The sequence below is a fragment of the Solanum pennellii genome, chromosome 4 (genome assembly GCF_001406875.1).
Source record: "Solanum pennellii chromosome 4, SPENNV200".
Lineage (NCBI taxonomy): Eukaryota > Viridiplantae > Streptophyta > Magnoliopsida > Solanales > Solanaceae > Solanum > Solanum pennellii.
Window position 1 is genome coordinate 55,563,193 of NC_028640.1, and position 21,069 is coordinate 55,584,261.

General features: G+C 36.2%; 1 protein-coding gene across 2 annotated transcripts in view; it reads right to left on the reverse strand.

Annotated features, from left to right (window-relative positions):
- Positions 1-11,516: 11,516 nt before the first annotated feature.
- LOC107018012 (vacuolar protein sorting-associated protein 26A) overlaps positions 11,517-21,069 on the reverse strand; it is a 16,326-nt gene continuing 6,773 nt past the window's right edge. For both annotated transcript variants that reach the window (XM_015218347.2, XM_015218346.2), the window contains exons 8-12: positions 13,653-13,719; positions 13,071-13,115; positions 12,640-12,695; positions 12,186-12,361; positions 11,517-12,096 (exon numbers count right to left, since the gene is read on the reverse strand). In XM_015218347.2, coding sequence (XP_015073833.1) covers positions 11,918-12,096; positions 12,186-12,361; positions 12,640-12,695; positions 13,071-13,115; positions 13,653-13,719 — 523 coding nt within the window. In that variant the 3' untranslated portion in view covers positions 11,517-11,917. The remainder of the gene's footprint in view (positions 12,097-12,185; positions 12,362-12,639; positions 12,696-13,070; positions 13,116-13,652; positions 13,720-21,069) is intronic.

Consider the following 21,069-nt stretch of genomic DNA (forward strand, 5'->3'; position numbering starts at 1 on the left):
CAAACCCCACAAAACTCCTAACTTCGGTCACAAAGCTAGCTTGGACCCAATTTTTAACTGCTTCAATATTTTGGGGATCTATCATTATCCCTTCCTTCAAAACTACATGCCCCAAAAGGCAACCCAAATCAACTAAAATTCCACTTAGAAAATTTCACATGCAATTTTTTTTTCCTAAGACACCTGATAATATGAAGATGGTCGGAATTCTCCTCTATACTTCTCAAATAAACCAAAATTTCATCACTAAACACTATCACGAATGAATCAAGAAAGGGTTTAAACACCCTGTTCACCAAACTCATGAAAGTTCCAGACACATTTGTTAGTCGAAACAACATAACTAGGAACTCATAATGCTCGTAGCAAGTCCTAAATGTCATTTTTGGTATATCATCACGCCTAATCTTTAAGTGATGGTAACTAGACCTTAAATAAATCTTAGAGAAAATGGATGCACCTTACTGGTCAAAAAATCATCTATCCGGCGTAATGGATACTTATTTCTAATGGAGACCTTATTCAATTGACGATAGTCTATGCAAATTATCATACTGCCATCTTTTTTCTTAACAAACAAGATAAGAGAACCCCATGGGGAAGCACTAGGATGAATGAATCCTTTATCATAAAGCTCTTGGATTTGTGTCTTAAGCTCTCTTAGTTCTGCTGGAGCTATATGATAAGGAGGAATATAAATGGGGTGGGTACTAGGTTCCAAGTCAATGCAGAAATCTGTATTTTCTATATAGAGGCATACCATCAGTAGGGAACAATTCTCTAAATTCTAACACCACATGGATAGACTCAATAGAGGGAAACTCAAGCTGATCATCCCGAATATTAGCCAAATAAGCCAAACAACCTTGCCCCGCCAATTTCCTAGCCCGAATGGAGGATATGATCATAGATGGCTTAGCTTGTACACCTCTTCTGTCACGACCAAAATCTAGACCCTAGATGAGACCAGTGTCGTTGACCTCTCAGAGGTCACAGACAAGCCTACATATATCATCGTTACATCATCTAGGTTAATTTTAGCGGAAATTTTGAAACTTTTAGTTACTTAAAGTATACATACACTTCGTAGTAGGATACGTTATACATATATAAGATTTATCTACATCAGTTCATAATTGTTCACAACAACCATCTAATACGAAGATACTCAACTGAATGAAATAGTCATATCTGCATAAAATATAAAGTTGTCAGAATAGAACCAATACAATGTTTGAAAATAATTAAGAAAGAAACGCTAGTGGAACAAACTCCACTAGCTCATGCCTACGTCTACGCTATAATAAACAAGTTAGCATCCTCGAAAGCATGAGGACCTACCAAATCTGGATGAAAGCTCCACGTCTGGATAACTTCTGTGTCGACTTGTAAGCTCTAACGTCCAGCTGCACCTGCACCTAAAAGTAGATAGTTGTATGGGATTAGTACACACTTATACTAAGTATGGGTATATGCAAGCACCCACCAATGACATGCATGATTAAGAAGAGCTCTGTCCTAACGATATGATTTATGGAAAGTCAAGTCAGTGGACTTGCCAAAATCGGATTAGGAAAGTCATGCTATGAGAGTAACATGCATCATCATACATATCATATTGCACACAGCACATAACATATTACATGTAGCACATATTGCGTATAACACATAACATATTTCATATCATTCATTCATATGCGATGAGACCTTGGAATCATGGACTTCACATTAGGACATCCCAAAATGAGGGCTCAACATATGGGACATTAATTAGGGAGTCTTCTTTAACAAACACAGAGTCTGCTTCATTCATTCATACGTACTTCATTTTCATTCTTTTATATACTAGTGCAGCCACCAGTCATACCTAGGATGTAGTTTAAGACTCTCATCGGGTTTGTAGTGCAATGACCAAGAATAACCTAGTGTTATTACTTAAGTCTATCTTACCTCTTGATTATCCTATCCTAACACCTTTGGTATCGTTCATTTCATTATGTGCATTCGTTGAGGCTGGCCTCAATCTTTTATTTGGAACTTTAACCCTAATCGACATAGATTATGTGAGCATAATAAAATCCAGTATGTAATCCCCACACCAAAAAAAGGTGAAATCACCGGCCAAAGTGAACCAAAACATGCTAGCGTATATAGGGAATTGAACCCTGCTAGATCCCTATATTGGCAGTATAGGTTCAAAGACTAGGAAATATAAGGAGAACCATACCCGACATGCCGGACAGTCTCATCTCTTGAGAGTTATGTGAACCTCTGCCCTTCCCGAGGGAAGGCATCACCGCTCATAGCTAGCCTATCGGTGCTTAGTATAAAGATTCATTACATTCAACTCATAGATCATGGAAGTTGGCTTCTAGCATGAGAACATCATAGCTCATTATATGATCTCTCATCTAATCATTAGTATTAAATATGCATTAACTTCAATACTTTCATTAGAGTGTTCATAGAGATTGGTCTCTTCATTAGCTTTACATTCTCATAGGTGAGTACGTTTTGGTAACATTTACTTAGGATCATTTGAGATTGCTCTCATCTTTCACATTAGTCTCTTATCATATTGTCACCTAATTCATTAACTTTAACACATTTACTTTTCATACTTACTCACCCCTTCATGTGAATGTTCATTTCATCACATGCCAATGAACTTGGCCATTTAGTGTGTTTCACACTTTTACTTAACCCTTCAAGGGTTACATCATTTTATCACATACATCTTAGACTCACTTACTTTTAAAATTATATTAGACTTATGAGTCCACACATACAAGCCATGAGGCTTCATTCATAGTTTGTCTAAGTGATTCATGTTTACCCAAGATTATGTGGTATAAGACTTATGCATCTTGTAGATACGCCAACATATTGATTTTGATCTTTAGAGGCAGCATTCATTAAATATTTACTTACGTATGACTTATGAGTAAATACGAAATTGGGCAAGGGAACCCGATTTCGAATCCCTTGGACAACACTTAATCTTATTTTAAACTTGATAATTGCATTTTTCAGATTTGGGGGACCCTAGTTCGATCCCCATCAACCCCATAATAGTTTCTTTCTTTTTCTCATCTCTTTTTTCGTTTAAGTCAAGGAGGTTGTGGGTTCAATCTCCCACAAGCTCATTATTTTTCTTTTAATTTATCTCTGAAATTTCTCACCTATCCAAGAGGTTATGGGTTCAATCCCCACTCTTCACATTTATTTTCTCCTTTATTTTTCTCCTAACTCTCTCATCCATTCAAGAGCGTTGTGGGTTCAATCCCCACTCACCACATCTATTTTTCCTTGCATTTTTTTCACGAAATTTTCATTTGATGAGGTCATGTGTTCAATCCCCAATGACCTCACAGTTTTTTTGAAAAGTGTAAACGAAGTTCCTTTTTCTTAAAAGTTGGTCGAGACTACAATTTCCAGCAAGCTGGATATTTAGTCACCTCCAATCCATTTTTGTCTTAATCTTTTGTTGATTTGTTTGTAGCTTTCATGTAATGATGTCTTGGGTTCAATCCTTAGAGATTTCACTTATTTTACATTCATTTTTCATTGCATGTTATACCACTTTGATTGGCCGAACCCAACCTACCAAATGCTGGAAATTTGTTCACTATTTTCAGCTCCTTGTTATCTGTACATTAGGACGTTTCATGAATTATTTGGTGCATATTTTAGTATATTTTTTTCATGGTTATATTCAGCCAAGAATTACCATTAAATCCAGCAACATTACACCACTTTTGCACATCATGATTTACACAAACATTTGCACAAACATCACTTTTCACATACTTTCGGTTGGCATAAATTAACATGCTTACAATTTCAAACACATAATCATGAACACATTATCACGAAAATCACACTTCATACTTAAAATACCAGCAAGCATACAAACAACATTATCTCTAACCTATTTCAGATTGAAATCAGAAGGATACTAGGGACAAGGAGTTCGACAAGAACGGAAACAACCCTAGTTTCAAAATTCGTTGAATTCGCGAAAAGGAAACTCTTTTGGAGAAAGGAGTCCAAGAGAAAAATCCATACCTGACTTTGGTGTTGTTCAACACTCAAACTTGCTGCCCAAAACCCTCTCCAAACTCATGTCCAAATCCCGCAACTTTAACACAACTCGACGGAAACCTTATTTTTTGCTTCACGTTTTTGGTTAGCTTGTTTTTTTTATGTAAGTTCTTCAAGTGTGAAGAACTTTTGGTTGTTTTTTCTGTTCTTGTACTTTGTTAGCAGATAGACCGTGAAAAAAAAAGGTTTGATCATGAAAGTGAGAAGATAGACGTGAGAACTGAGAGGCTCCTTAGTATTAGGAGTTTAGTTTTAGACTTAGTCAAAAATAAGGTTTTGTTAAATTGTAGAATCTGATTTAATTTAATTACACGTGAAAGGACCATTATGCCCTTACAAAAATCAGATTTTGAACCCCAATTTAATTCACTTAGGCGTCGCTTCCGTCGAGTATCGAACCCGTGATGCGAAAATGGGTCCCTCCGGGTCGACCCGACCCAAACTGCCCCATTAATGAATTAATAATAATAATCTAAATTTCCTTTTTTTTTAATCAGCATTTAAATAATAATTAATTAAATTAGTTCTCCAATATAAATAATCAAGTTAAATCGTTGCTCCCACCTAGGTTCGAACCGGGGTGGAGCAACATTTTGCTCAATGAGCAATTTTGGCCCTTTCTATCCAAAATGCCCTTCCACCATATTAATTAAATAATTAATTTCATATTTAGGGTAATTACGATACTACCCTTAGCCTGGAAAAAGACCATTTTACTCCTAGACCCTCCAAACTTAAGATTTCCCCTTTTAAGTCCGGAAAAGACTCATCCGATAAATCTTCATATTCGGGAGCCCTACATGGCTGGACCCAACCTTTCCTAGGTCAACTAACTCCCCAAGTTAGTTGGCTTGGCTGTTGCAAGGGTTCAGAGGTCTGGTTCTACGCGCATCAATCCGTGTGAACCCCGTCTAATCGTAGGCATTTTAGACACATTAAACATTAATAAGCATATCCATTTTTAGGGTTGTTACATCTTCCCACTCTAAGTTTACCCTACCGTGTATATCTAGAGTCACAAACTTAGTATTACAATTAAGCATAGTATAATAAGCACAACATAATAAGGGGACAACCATGTCATGCCTAAGATGATATCGAAGTCAGTCATATCCAAAATAACTAAATCGTCCCAAGTCTGAAACCCCATAAACAAGATAGGACAAGCACGATAGACATTGGTGACTATGACAGACTCTCCAAGTAGGTAGAAACATGGATGGGGGCATCAAGTATATCACAAATCATATCAAATTCTTAGGCAAACCGCACTAACACATAAGAATAAGTAAAACCCGGATCAAATAACATATTATCGAATGGTCATAAATAAGAATAGTACAAGTGATTGCCACGTCAGAAGGTTCTGCCTCACTCTTGCCCTGAAAGGCGTAACACTGAGCCATGTCATTTTGATGAGTGACTTTCCTGCCTGGATGCGCTACACCTCTGCCTGCATTACCATTTTTTTGACTTCCACGGCCTCACTAATTTCCTTCTCGCCCACCTTTGGACGTCCTCGACCATTATTACCATTCCTCGCGGGTACCACTGCTCTAGACTGTTATTGTGTGGGTCCAACATGCACGGGTGGGGAAAATCTCTCCTCATATGCCAGGTTCTCCACAATTATAATAAGTGTGATCAAAAGATGGATTGGTTCCCACCGAAGGTGCGACTCCATGGCTATCCTGATTTACATTTTAAGGTGGAGTTTCTGAGTGATTACCTGTAGAAATGGGCATAGAGGACTAAATTGGTCGGGCTACAAGTGCCAGCCTGCCTGAACCTCAGGAGTAAGAACCCGGAAATTTAACTGTGTTCTTAAATTTCTTAACCAATGTCGTAGCCTAATCGTCTCGACTCTCCCCCTCCACTTTCTTCACAAAATCTATTACCTCATTAAAACTTTTTCATGTAGAAGTCATGTGCACAAACAATGCCTATAACTTATAAGTCAGTCCCTTAACAAATAAACAGATCCTTTCTTCATCAGTATTCACCAATTGCGTAGCATATCTAGAAAAAGCATGTAACTTTGCCTCATATGCAGCCACAAACATACCACCTTGCTCCAACGACATGAACTCATCCTTCTTACAATCTCTCAAGGTTCAGGGCTCATAATTTTCCAAGAACAGAGCATGAAACTGGGTCCAAGTCAGTGGGGGTAAAACAGAAGATTTGCATTCCACATAAGATCTATACCACTACTTAGCCTCGCCATGAAGTTGAAAAGTCACAAACTCTACTCCGTGATGATGGACATTTCCCAACTTATGAAGCCTCTCATAACAATCTAGGATGAACTCATAGGTGCCATCACTCTCAAAACCATGGAACATAGGTGGTTTCAATTTCAAGAACTTAGCCTATGTCTCATGCTCATTACCAATCATTACGGGGACCAAAAAAGGTCCACCTTGGGGACAGTAATAGCACTAGGGGTTGGAGGGAGTTTGAGTTGCTTGAATGCCGAGAAGAACTCCAAGACCAACCAACCCTTTCAGGAAAGACATATTTTTTTGTTAACACTGGATCTAAGGGAGGAATACATGTAGTCTCAACCTGCACCTCTTCCTCTTGTCCAACATCCTCATCATTCTCAACCCCTACGTTCTCTTCTATCTCTTTATGATGCACATGAGGATTCTCAATTTTGGGAGCATCCTCAATTAGAGCTCCACCCCTGGTGGGTACTACCCTTCCTCCGCCTCTACCCCTTGATCTCTCCTACCCCTGCCTTGACAACGACCTCTTACTGTGGACTCCTTAGCGGGATCATTGACAGAGCTACAGGTATGACACCATTGAAGTGGGTGTTTTACCATATGCGGACAGAAGAGTGAAGGAGATAAGATACCAATTAGGATCACAAGATACCAACTGAAACCAAGTTATAGCTCAAAAGAATACAAGAGAAAATAGATAAATTTCTTGAAGTCCTATAACCTCTTGAAGAAAAGTAAAGATGTCTTTGTACACCATTCCGCAAGGCTCTTCTAGAGTCGTTTTGGTACATCAAGATCAACGAACCTAGAATTTTGATACCAACTTTTTAACGACCCAGACCGTCGTGAATGGCACCCACACTAACCCTCTGGTGGGAGAACCATTAATCCTAACTATTTAATCCAAAAGGTAAGCATTTAAAGATATAAAAGCAAGTTTAAATGTAAATTTAAAGTAGAGTTCCCTGCACTCCAAAAGTCTAACAAACGATTGTGGAATTATTTCATAGAAACTGAAATTCAATGTAACAAAACTCTAAAGTCCAACAAGTCTAAGAAAATGGGAGCAACCCAACCAAACATGAGAATATCTTAAGTGCTAATCTGAGTTTGAATAAGATGGAATGAGCAAAAAGAGAACTCATGGAAGCTTGGAAGAACTGGCTCACCCTTGAATTCGATTGATCACTGATAACCCATATGAGGTCTGTTGTACTCAACAAAGAAAGAGCAAGTGCAGTATCAATACACAACAACAGTGTACTCGTAGGATCACATAACTGTTCCAATAAGTGAAACATACACAAGTCATTACAACATCATAAACATGCATACACCAAACATATACAATATCAATTATCATTTACAAGCAACGTACCATTTCACAATCTCAAAGATATACATATATGCCAAGTCATTTCTCCTTTCATGGAACTTATACCTAAATTATTAATGTGTCGGATCGTGACACCCGTTCCAAGTTAGTGTGTCGGGTTGTGAAACTCATTCCAATATGTATGTCGGTACATGACATCCGATCCAATTAGTGTGTCAGAACGTGAGACTAGATCCAATCAACATACCATAATCACAATCACAAACACAATGTACATTTTCATAATCATACAATCAAAAGGTGATTCATGACATATAGTTATTCGTTCATACTCAATTACATTAGGGGTGATCAATAATGCAACATTCGCATATGTAATGCAATTCAATGAAGCAATTACTAACATGCATCACACAAACATAAAATCACAACTATGACCTACCTCGAACAAAACTTGAATCCCTAAGAAACTTGATTCTTCCCGTTCCAGATTCTTTTCTCTTGTTCTTAATCGACAAACAATCATAATAATGTGAAGAGCAATAAACAAGACTTAGTTACTCGAATTATAATCAACAATATCAACCCTAAGTCAAACCCTTGATCCCCATACTCAATTTAGGGTCTCTTCCACCTTAAATCCCATATCAAAACCATCCACCATTGATAATTACCCAAGAAACTAAGTTCTATGAATATTCGGGGAGTAAAACCCTTCCATTTGGTGCTAGAAGAGGTGAAAACCTTCAAGAAATATCCTTGGGTCGTTCCTTAGCTCTTAAGATCGAAGGTTGTAGAATAATAACCTTTTGGGTTTTATTTGTAACTTAAGTCGCAATTGGCCCGCTACGGTGGACCCCGTCCCGCCACAGCGACACTAATCCCGCCCTAGCGGCTTGCGCGGAGACAAAACGTCAAATTTGGAGTTCCAAGCCCCTATTTCACAATAAACCTTCAATATATGACACTCAGAAAATACCCGTTTACACTAAGATCAGTTTTGGAAGTTATACTCGCCCGAATTCGATGATTTAAAGTCGTACGAGTTCCTTAACGTCTTAGCTATCTACTCTATGATCCAATTCATAATTAGATTTCCCATTTGTTACCATAGTTCCCTAGACCTCATTTACTTTGTTTTCGTCCAAATCTGAACTAGGTTGGAAAATTTCAAGTTACTACCAACAAGTTTTTCGACCTTTTTCTCTGTTGGTTTTTCTATAATGACGGAAATCGATCGTTACAATATGAGTTTGTCAAGGTCCTGCCCTGACTATATGAGAATTGTACGGTTTCTGATTTCATTATGGCTTCTTAGGGACTGTGATTTTGTGTATATGAAATCATCTGTTTTCAATATGGCTTCATCAGTTATATCAGTTGATTTTTTTATTTTTTTTTTGCTTAGATATCACTTGATTGTATTCGCGTGTTATATCCCACATAAACATGTTTATTACCATTCAAAGTAACAAAATATATATATATTGAAGATCTTACAAAATGTATAAGTGTTCACAAAACTTTAAAGGCTATTACAACACCATTTTCAATGGCAAAATTAATTATCAGTTTTCGAGTAATCATCATGAACGTGTGTGTTTGGTATACAAGAAAAATATTTTTTTCTTTCATTTTTTTATATTTAATTGGTCAAAGTGCTTATTTTTAAAAAAAATCTTAGGAAAAAGAAAAATAAAATTGGAAAAATAATTTCCACATAGTTTCACCAAGGTAAAATGCAATTGATACATAACTAGTTACTTCTTAAAATTTGTCGTGTTCTTTTTTATAAACAACTAGACAGTAATGGCTCGTGCTTGATGAAATAGATATTTTATCATTTGAAATCTATTGGTATTTGAAGTTGGCTGCTTCTCGAGATCTAAATAAATGGGGAAAAGATAAGCATTTCACAGTGAATAAAATAAAATAAAATAATAACACTAATATGTTCTTATTATAACTTTACTTTACGTTACTACTAAAAAAGAAACATCGTGTTTCAACATGTATGGTTAAAATTCATAATTAAAAAATTAAATAATAACATTATGTTCCTCCTATACCTGCATCTACATGTCATTAGTTTGCTTTTAGAGCATTTGGATTTATAGCACAAAGATGTGAACATCGTAGTCAGAGGAATTGAAATTCACAGCAGAATCTAAGCTAGTACTTTCTTGTTTACAATAATATTACTCATGTAATTAGTATACATAAAACGGAAAAGGGCCTAAAATATCCTTAAATTATTGAAAATAGTATAAAATTATCTTTCATCCATCTACTGGCTCTCAAATATGTCTGTCATACGTCAGTTGGCTCCCAAATACCCTGTCATCCATCTTTAGGCCCAATATTGACCATTTTTATAACATATAATCATTTAAATATTTTTAAAATATGTGGCGACCAACTATTGAATACAATTTAATTACTTAAATTAATTTACAAACTCACTCATTATTGATTATACACGATCAAAATTAATCACACCTGGGCCAAATTAATTAATTACGCACGTCCCAAATTATATTTACCCACCGGTTAAAACAAATACATCCTTCATTCCTAACATTTCACTTTATCTTTCAACCTTCTTCCCAATATATTTGCCTACAATCTCAAAAAAACAATATCTAAATACACTCATGTATCACCATAAAAAATAGTCAAAACACTCATGATTTTGTACATAAGTTTATTTAGGTAGTATTTTTGAGATTGTAAGTGAATATATTTGGGAAGTAAGGTTGAAAGAGAAAGTGAAATGTTGAGAATGAAGGTGTATTTGTTTTAACCGGTGGGGTAAATGTAATTTGGGGCGGATGTAGTTAATTTAGGTGGGGTATAGTTAACTTGAGTCAATTGTAGTCATTTGGATCAGATATAATGGATGAGTTTGTAAATTAATTTAAGTAATTAAATTGCAGTCAATAGATGGTCGCTAGATTTTTTTAAAAAATTATTCAAATGAATCCGCTATAAAAGTGGACAATATTAGACCCAAAGGTGGATGGAAGAGTATTTGGGAGTCAATAGGTAGAGGTAGTCTATAGGTGGATATCAAGGGTATTTAAGAGTCAACAGGTGGATGGATGACATTTTTATACCATTTCCAATAATTTAAGAATTTTTTTAGCCCTTTTCCATATATAAAATAGTCGTATAATTCTTGCTCATTGCAAAAGCTAAATTAAAACGCAAAAGAGAAGTAAATTCACAACAATCATTCAGAAAGAAATTCAATCAAAATATGAGAGATTAAGGTACATATCAGTGCACAAAATCGACCCATCAATTAAGTTGAATGCATGCCCCCTCCACATGATGTGGAAGTCATAAAAGGATAATCTTATACATTATTTCTTCTTACACTCTGGCTAGGCCTTAGACATTATTTCTTCATACTTCTATTATAAAAGATATTGGTTTAAAATATCTTCCTGCAATAAATTGTCCAGTGTGTAGAAAGCTCCTTACATCTTAATAGCATTTACTAAATGCCATTTAGCTTAATCCTCCAACACAAAATCCAAGCACAAATGAAGATAGCAGATATATGCTTTGTAAATATGACAATATGAACAATAGCTTTGTTAAATGGCTCAATCAGTTCAATTGTGCAAAGAGAGAAGTAACAACATGTTGACCTAATTTGCAGAGAAATGTCGTAATATTTTCAATCTCACATCAACTTCAAGCACCCGTAATATTATTATGAAAAAACAAAATTATGCTCCTACCTCCGACAATAAGAGAAGATAATATTGGGCAGAGAAAGCTAAAGAGGGGACCAAAAAGAGAAGAAATTTGGGGATGAATATGAAACGCTGACAAAATTAAGATGGTCAATGGTTGTTCTCATAATTCACCGGAGAAGTTAAACATGCAATTGTCGGGAAAAAAAGCAAGACAACAAAAAAATTAGAAGCAATCAAGATCAAAATATCAAATTCATGAAAGAGTACGAGCTAAAGTAGGTTCCTTATTGCTGCTTAACTTGATCACTTGTCCCTTCCCCATGTATTTCAAAACGTCAACTAGAGATTTCCACTCCAATATTCATGTACACAACTGCCTACTCTATACAAATTGCAAGTATCTTCTCCCAGATGTCGCAATCTACCAATTAAAAAGACATTCTAGCACCTTTGGGGACCGGCCATCTCACTCTCATACAGAATATCACAGAATACAAACATAGATGCAGAATAGCAAGTGCCAATATCTCTTCATTCATTCAGGAAGTTTCTTCCAGGCGAAACATCGTGATCTCTTGCTGTTTGAAGTACCGACGGTCCTCTTCGTCAACAAGAACAAGATTCAAATAGTATTTCACACTAAATTTGTTGTTGATATTGCGGTATGTTGGTGTCAGCTCATATGGACTAAGGAAGAGTCTAATGGGTATTGATTCACCTGCCAATCAAGCACAAATATCAACAAGATATAACCACAAGTCAACGAAGAAGATGACTGCTCAACTACTAAAAGATGACGGAGTATACCTCTGACTGGAGCACCATCCATCAACTCAAACTTGGCCAGCGTCTCTGTTTCAACATGGGTATTAGCCCCAGAACCTGTCGATTCTCGGCGTCTAATCTCAAGATCCATGTTCTTTATCTTAATTCTTACAAGGAGAAAATATATTTTTCCTATGATAACATCTTTCAGGTGATACCTGTTATGAATTATAATGCACATTAGAAAAGGCATTTACAATCAATAGATGCTTCCATGCCCAAAAAAAAAGACAACCAACATATACAGAACATGCTTTTTTTTCAGGATCAAAGCGCACACAAACACACACACTAACTAAATCAACGCTGTTCCGCTCGTGCTAAAGCAAAACTAAAACCAGGAGTTAGTTCACTTCAGTAAAGATTGCAACATTGTAATAATTGAGACGGTGGTTAGAGTAAAAATCCAAACATATATTTTTAACATTTTACTCACTTGCTTTTGTTGTACTCAAACTCAATATGGAGGCAATCTTCAATACCAACTTCCATCTGCAAGTTTAAACAATAGAAAATGATAAGCACCCATAGCAGTGCAATTCTCCTCAGATCTAAATGTCAATATAATCACCATGTCAGCCTTCTTGTTACAAGTACCATGCCCATTAGTCAAACTTTTGAGTCATTTACACCCAACCCAGCAAGCTGTTTAAATTACTTTCCTCACCCTTAGCAGTGCAATTCTCCTCAGATCTAAATGTCTCAATATAATCACCATGTCAGCCTTTTTGTTACAAGTACCACGACCATTAGTCAAACTTTTGAGTCATTTACACCCAACCCAGCAAGCTGTTTAAATTACTTTCCTTTTAATGTCTCTGTGACAATGCTACATGTAATGTAGAAAACATTAAATAGGAATATTACCTTAATACTATTGTTGATTGATGGAGGCGGGCTATAGTTGCGCACCTGATTCAAAGAAGTCAGATAAATATCTTACCAAATACTCAATATAGTTATACTCGAGATCTTCATGAAACAGATTTAAATTGGAAACTAACTAGAAAAAGAAATTGAGATGCAGAAACAATTATCTGATATCCAACCCTGCTTCTTCTCCCGATTTTTTTTTCTTTTTGGTGGTTCCACCAAAATGCCTTAGCTCTTTTTTCTTTGTGATGAGGATGAATTCTGAATGCCCTTAATATTCAAAGGAAAGAGGTAAAGGCTACTAGAATAGATGATCAAATTCTGTGCTACACTAAATGAGCGGTGAGCGTAGGCTATTAAAAGGGTGGTATGTTCGATAAAGATACCAAGAACAACAACATACCCAGTATCTATATACATTTTTTTTTTTGATAAAACCACCAAGAACACAAGATTGATTTAGTAACTCCAAAAATTCAAGAAATGGAAAGAAAGAAACATATGTAATTAGGACATCATGAGGTATGTCGACTATTTAAGATTGACAATATATGAAATGAAGAAAGAGAATGTTACCACGAAGTCTTGATATTCAACTATGCTACCAGCATAACCACGGCTGATAGTAATTTTAAGGATATACCTAAAGCCAGCACAAAATCCCAGAAAATTATTGTTAGTAATCTGGCATAAGATCTATCAAGATGCTGACAAGACAAACATTTCAGCCAGTACATGTGAACATGGACTACCAGGAACAACAAATTAGATAACATAATTGGCACACCTACACTACACAAATAGAATGGCCATTCTTTGGTTCAATCCACCGTGATTTAATTTCGGAATACCTCCCTCAATATTAGTTCTATCTTCCATTCAGCTCTTTAAAAATTTATGTCACCCCTTTTCAAGACCTCAATAAAAAAGGTAGAATTATAGCCCACCTTTTCTCTTTCTGGTTAATTAACTGTTCCTTCATATTCTTCTGGCTAATACAAGTCTTTTAAAAAGTAAACTCCTCACTTTCATACATTTGAGGTACGAATTAGCTCTATCTTTAATGATGACCAAACAAAACTTTCTTGATTCCATGTAAAGAAAGAGAGATGCTGAGGGAAACAGTTAATGAAGATTAATGAAAGAACAGGTTTAACATACACTGACAAGTTCAGTCAATGTTCAAAGTTCAAACATTCTCAGATGCCTAGGATATAGACATTTACTAACTACTCAAAGCATCCAATTTTAGGTGAATTTGAGGAAAAGATTCCTATGCCAAAATGAAAATTCTGATAAAATTAGTTTATTTATAAGAAAATGAAAACAATCTTTCTAAAGATGAGGGAAAGAACATAGCAGAAAATGATGCAAAATGCACCGTCTCAAAATAAAAAAACTTCTTCTTACACTTGGGTTTAAGGCATAAAAAGTTTTTTTTTCCTAGTGACAATGATGTCAAGAGAAACTTGTGAATGCCTCGACTTAATCCACCGGTTTAACTGCTAACACCCACGCATTGGGTAACTCTGTCCACCAAGCTTAGACAAATGGGATAAAATCACAAGGCTAAACTCACAGTTCTCCTCCACCTCATTGACCACTCAGCCACACCCTTGGATGCAAGGCACAAAATGAAATGTTTCATACCTCTTTTACTTCTTTTCCTTCCTACCTCACTCTATCATCTCCAATTTTCATTCTCATCTTCATTCAACTATTTTCTCTCCTTAATCAATTAGGCAATGGTTATGATGGTGAAATTGGTTGGTGGTGTTGATGGTAAAGCCTAAAAATGTGGTGATTGGCAATGTGGTGGCAGTTGGAAGCGGTGCTAGTTGTGATGGTGGAGCTGGTTGACATTAGGGATTGATCACAGTGGTGGTAGTATTTGAAAGTGGTGGTGGAGGTGGTGGCGACAGCGACTACATTGGTGATCAAAGAATGTGGTGGCTAATGATGTGATAGTGGTATTTGGATGCGGTACTACCGTACTAGCTAAGATGGCAAAGTTAGTTGGTAGTAGGGATTGGACGTAGTGGTGGTATAGGTGGCGATGGTCACGAAGGTGGCGGCAATGGATATAATTATAATGATGGAAGTGATAGGTTTGTGAGGTAATGGCTTACAGTAGTGGTAGGCAATGACGGTGGTTGTTGTTAGTGGTGGTTGTGATGACAGAGATGGTTGACGAGATAATGGTGGTTGACAATGGTGATGGCGATTGTGGTTGATAAAGACCTAGAGGGTGGTGTTTGGATTGACTTATTTTAAATAGGCTTTGGCTTTTGAGCTCTTTTATATTTGGATGTGTTTGGGAAAGACAATTTTTAAGCACCAACTTTTAGGCCAAAAAAGTACAAAAATAAGCTAAAAAGTAAAAACTTGGGTATGACCAACTTATGGCTTTTAGCTTTTAGCTTTTAACTTATAAGTTACTTAAAGAAAGTCGATCCAAAAAAAACCTAATTAAATGCTTAAATCTTACTAAAACAAATGCACTTGATGGCCTAAGGTGTGAACCATTCATATTCAAACCTCCATTAAGTACAAACAAATGAGACTTGAGATCTTATGGCATGTCCTTCCATGCGATTTTATAACTACATGATGTCAGCACTATAAACTTTCAAAAGAAGGTGCTCCACTTCATCCTAATCCCAATTTTCAACCGATCTTTGAAAGATACATCCATTGGATAAAGACATGGAAATCACTCCTACATTGAGAATTTTTAATCACTAGTGCTCATTACTCTGGATGTCTCAATATATGTGACACTCATTCCTATTTTAGTCAATCCCAAAAATAATGACATTTTTCTATATTTAATATTAATTTTACTTTAAACTTACAATATTACCCCTAATGAGAAGGTTTATAGCGTAGAAATTTTGATGACTAGTTTTAGACTACAAATTTCAAAAATCTTCCCTTTTCTCTTGAACTGTGTGCCTAATCAAATATCTTCACATAAATCAGGACGAAAGGAGTATATAATACCTGACTCCAAAATATATATTATTCTACAGATCACACTATGCACGCTACACTCACTCATCTAGCTTTCCTATAGAAATAGCATCAATACCTTACAAAGACTATCCATCTTCAAAGGAAATTTTGACGATAGAGTTGAGTTGAACAAGGAAAGAGCCCATATGGACTAGATGGATCCAGGACAACATCAGAGTGAATCCTAAGCATGGCTAGGACATTTGTTCAATTGGGTTTAGTAATGCTTGGACAACAAGATATTAGTTGCAGAAATAGGAAAACCTTGAATATCAAAGGTAGCTACATCACTGCAAAGAGATACTACTATTGACAGTTTGGTGTGATTTTTTCAGAATTGGTATTATTGAGATTTACTTATCTGTATATACATGTTGAGTCAGCATATTTTGGTGTAAAATTCGGTGTTTTGGTGCTCCAACCCAACACTAATTCTTACGCTATTTTAGTGTGTAAATAGTGTTACACCAAATTTTTGTATCTCTTTTTGATTATTTTATTATTATTCATACTATATAAAACTTTTGAAAATATATATAATAAAAGTATAACAATATAATAATAATGAGAGAAGAATATAAAAAAATATTCTTTTTAGTGTACAATTTAGTGCAGTGGGTTGGAGATGGTTTGCACTAAAATAGTGTAAAATTTACCATGTGCCTACTGATGAGAACTACAAAGATTCCATCACCATGGTGGATGACCATAGCAGATCGACATGGACACAATTGTTAAGTTGTAAGAGCAATGCTCTACAAGTGATCAAGACTTCCCTTTACATGATTAAAAATCAGTTTAGCACCACCTTGAAAAATATCAGATCAGACAATGGTCTTGAATTTGTAGACAATGAAGCTACTTCTTTCTTTTTGTCAAAATGCATTGTCCATCAAAAGTCTTGTCCTTACACCCGACAACAAAATGGTGTGATTGAAAGTAAATAAATACTTGCTTGAGACAGCCAAGGTGTTGTGGATGCGAGGAAGTCAATTAATTTAAGTATTTAATTATATTTTTAAGTAGATTTATTTGTTATTTATTTATAATTTAAGTAACTTTATTTATTATTCTAGAATGAAGTTTATGTTTCAAAATTTCATAAGGATTAGGTTAAGTTTTAGTTATTAGTTTGGAAAAGGATTTAGGTCTCCTACTTTCATAAGAATTATGCTTCATATTGATGTAATAAGACTCCGACTTAAAAAGACTTTCGATGAATAAATCAGAAAATCATATTTCAGCAAAAAGCAAGAGACTAGAGTTCTCTTCCATTGAACTCTAAGGTTTCAGTCTCCCTTTGAGAGCTAAAGAGATCAAAGCTCTGTCTTTTAATGAACTCTAAGGTTTCAGTCTCCTTTTAACAAGCTGAATTTATATATCACCATGTGAATCAATACTTCCCTAAAGATTCATAACACAAGGCCCTAATGTTCCAATCACATTTAGCCTTATTGGGGAGAGTGCATTTTGATAGCCACTCATACATAAATAGACTTCCTACTACCAATCTGAAGGATAAATGTCCCTTTCAAGTCATCTATGGGAGAAAACCTCTTTATTCCTCTTTGAAAAGTTTTGGATGCCTTCGCTACCCAACAATACCAAAAGTCCACAGAAACTGATTCGAACCTACGACAACACTTCACATTTTCGTTGGTTACCCATTTGAACAAAATGATACAAGACACTGAGCCTAGATACTAAAAGGACAAATATTTCGAGAGATGTGATGTTTCATGAGAATGTTTTTCCATTTGCATTTGCTCGCAGAAGCTTTATTTAATTTGATTTCTAAGTCCTTGAGTTCAATTCTTGTTCATCATTCAAATCCTCCTTCCCATCCTATTAATAACGATGATATGTTTGTGCTTGCACCTCATTCAAGTGACCAAGAAAGTCTAAGTATCACAAACACTAATTCTTCACATAACAACACTGTACATTCATATGAAAATGCGGTACATTCCACTGGGACACCCAGGACCACATTCCAAACCTCATTAATGAAATGCATGTCCCAAGAAAGTCTAGTTGAAATCATAGAACCCCTGCTTAGCTATCATTGGCCTACCAAAACTACCAACCAGCACACCATATCCCTCTCCTTAAGTGCTCTGTTTTCACAAAATCAGAACCTCAACCCTAATGGCTTAACATCTGATAGTCAAGTTTTGTTACAAAATGTGCACCACCCTAGTGAACCTTCTTCTTATAAGGTAGCAGCTCCTAATCCTGCTTGACAAACAGCCATGACTCAGGAGTTTAAAGCCTTGTATGCAAATCACACTTGGGACTTAGTTCTCCTACCAACAGGCAAGAAAGCCATAGGTTGCAGGTGGATCTACAGAGTGAAACACAAAGCAGATGGCACCATGAGAGGTCTAAGGCTAATTTAGTAGTAAAGGGATACACTCAACAAGCAGGGATAGACTACACAAACTTTTTTCCATGGTTGTAAAGATGACAGATGCCAGGTCTTTGATTGCCATTGTTGTAAAAAAGGGTTGGGAAATCTCCCAACTTGATGTAAACAATGTTCTTTTTCATGGGGACTTACATGTACAAGTGTATATGGAAGCACCTATGGCCTTGTTCTTGACACTACAGGCATGGTATGCAGGTTAAACAAATCCTTATATGGTTTAAAGAAGGCTAGTAGACAATGGTATGAGAAACTCACGGAAGACTTATACTCCAGAGGATATGTTCACGCAGTCAATAAATACTCTCTATTTCACAAGAAGTCCAAGACATTCATCATTGCTTTTGTGGCTGTTTATGTAAATAATGTTAGGAGATCATAGCTTCAAAAGAATTCTTAAATAATCTGTACAAAACTTAGAATTTCGGCAGACTTTGCTACTTTTTGGGATTAGAAGTGTTGTATACAGCTGATGGGACCATCATTTCCCAGAGAGTTTGCTTTAGATCTTCTGAAAGAATATGATTGTATTGACTGTCCCTGTATCTCTTCTCCTCTTGATCCCAAACTGAAACAAAGGCTAAGGAGGTCACCTATTTCAGATCCTGCTAACTTTAGGAAATTGGTGGGGAAGCTTAATTTCCTCACAAATACCAGGTTAAATATATCTTATGGTGGACAACATTTGAGCCAGTTTATGCAGGATCCCAGAGAACCTTACTTACAAGCAGCTTTTCATTTGCTGAGGGATCCTCCTTTCAATTAGTCTAGATTGCACTGTCAGGCTGTGATTCTGAGTGGCAGCTTGTCCAAATTCCAGAAGATCTATTTCAGGTTACATTGTCTTGGTTGGCAATAGCCCTGTCAGCGGGAAATCCAAGACAAGAAATTGTCTACTCATCTTCAGCCAAGGCAGATTACAGGTCCTTCAGTAAGCTTGTACATGAGTTGGTTTAGTTGAGCAGAGTTTTTGAAGAACTGACTGTGTCATCTCCTAAACCATATGTAGTATATTGTGACAGCCAGTCTGCCATTCACATTGCCAGGAACCTTGTGTTCCATGAGAGGACTAAGCACATAGAAGTGGACTATCATTTTGTGCGCAATAAGCTTCATGAGGGTCTTGTGCCTTTGCATCATGTGGCCACAACTGATCAACTAGCAAATGTTTTTACTAAGGCCTTAACAGGCCTCAGACATTCAGTTGTACTTGGCAAGTTAGATGTGAAGAGCACACCTCCAACTTGAGGGGAGGTATTGAGATTTACTTATCTGTATATACATGCTGAGTCAGCATAACTAGTTAGTGCTGGACTGCTAGCGTTAGTTTGTTACACAGTTAGTTAAGTAGTTAGTGGATTAGATTAGTGACAGCTAATTGACAATTGTATAAGGAACTGGTAATGTGTATATATTCAAGTACATTCTGTCAGAAATGAAGTTGGGCATTATCATCTTTCCAAAATATCTCTCTAGGGTGCTTCTATGGAGCCATTTGTACATTGTTGCTTCTTAGTCACATCTGCAGCAACTTCAACTTAGTTTTGATAGTACTGTTATCTTCAGCATTGAGAATGCTAGCCACCATCAAAAATTGTTATAAAGAAAGTAGACTCCAGCTTTACAAAGCTCCTAGAAATTCTACAAACTCCTCTATTTCCTCTATGCAGTTCTGTTTACACCAAAAAAATAAGGTTACCAGACAGTTCCATTGACAGTTTGGTGTTATCGAAGAGTCATTGAAGAGTAAATACTTTCATGGCTGAGTTACTCTGATTCTAATTATTATCTAAGGATATAGATAAAGGGAATAACAAAGAAGCAGACATAAGCAATTGGGAGATTTTGAAAAATTCGCTTCTTAGAGAAAGAAGCTAGTTAGAGAGAGAAGATCTGATTTCTCACTAGAACTTGTGCTCTGCAAAACTCATTGATGTTAAATTTACCAACTTTGATCACTTTTTGGTCCTTCCACTCAATTTCGTCTCTCATCCCTCAAATCATATATATGTATATATGTGGGTTCCAATTAGATTTTTGTCATCTAAGACCGAGCTGCTACGTTTGTTCGCAGCTAAAATCTATTTCTTCCAATCTGCTTGTTCATAGTGATCTAGTTACAAAGCTAACTTAAGACTAGTATATGGAAGAGAAATGTAAGTTCAATCATCAAAGTCTCTCTATTGTCTGCATTCTTCATTTTTGCTGGAAAGCAAAGGTTCTTCTACCGGCCTGTGCAACTGTATTAACTAATGGAAAGGAAGAAGAATTCTGTAAGCAGAATACCCATTGATGGGAGAAGCTGAGATATGTTTTGAGAATAGAGGTTTGTCCTTATATTTTGTATAATTTAGATGTCTACAAAATGTGAACTCCTGGGCAGTAGGACTATTGTAGGTGAATTTGCAAATGGATTAAAATTTCTAGACTCCTAAACTGTCTACATGAGTTAGTCCAGAGAAATTTTAAATGAGTTAGTACCAAGTAATGCTGTTCTTGACAGTAAAATTTTACTCTCTCCTATCCCCCAAAATGTTTGGGGGGGGGGGGTGG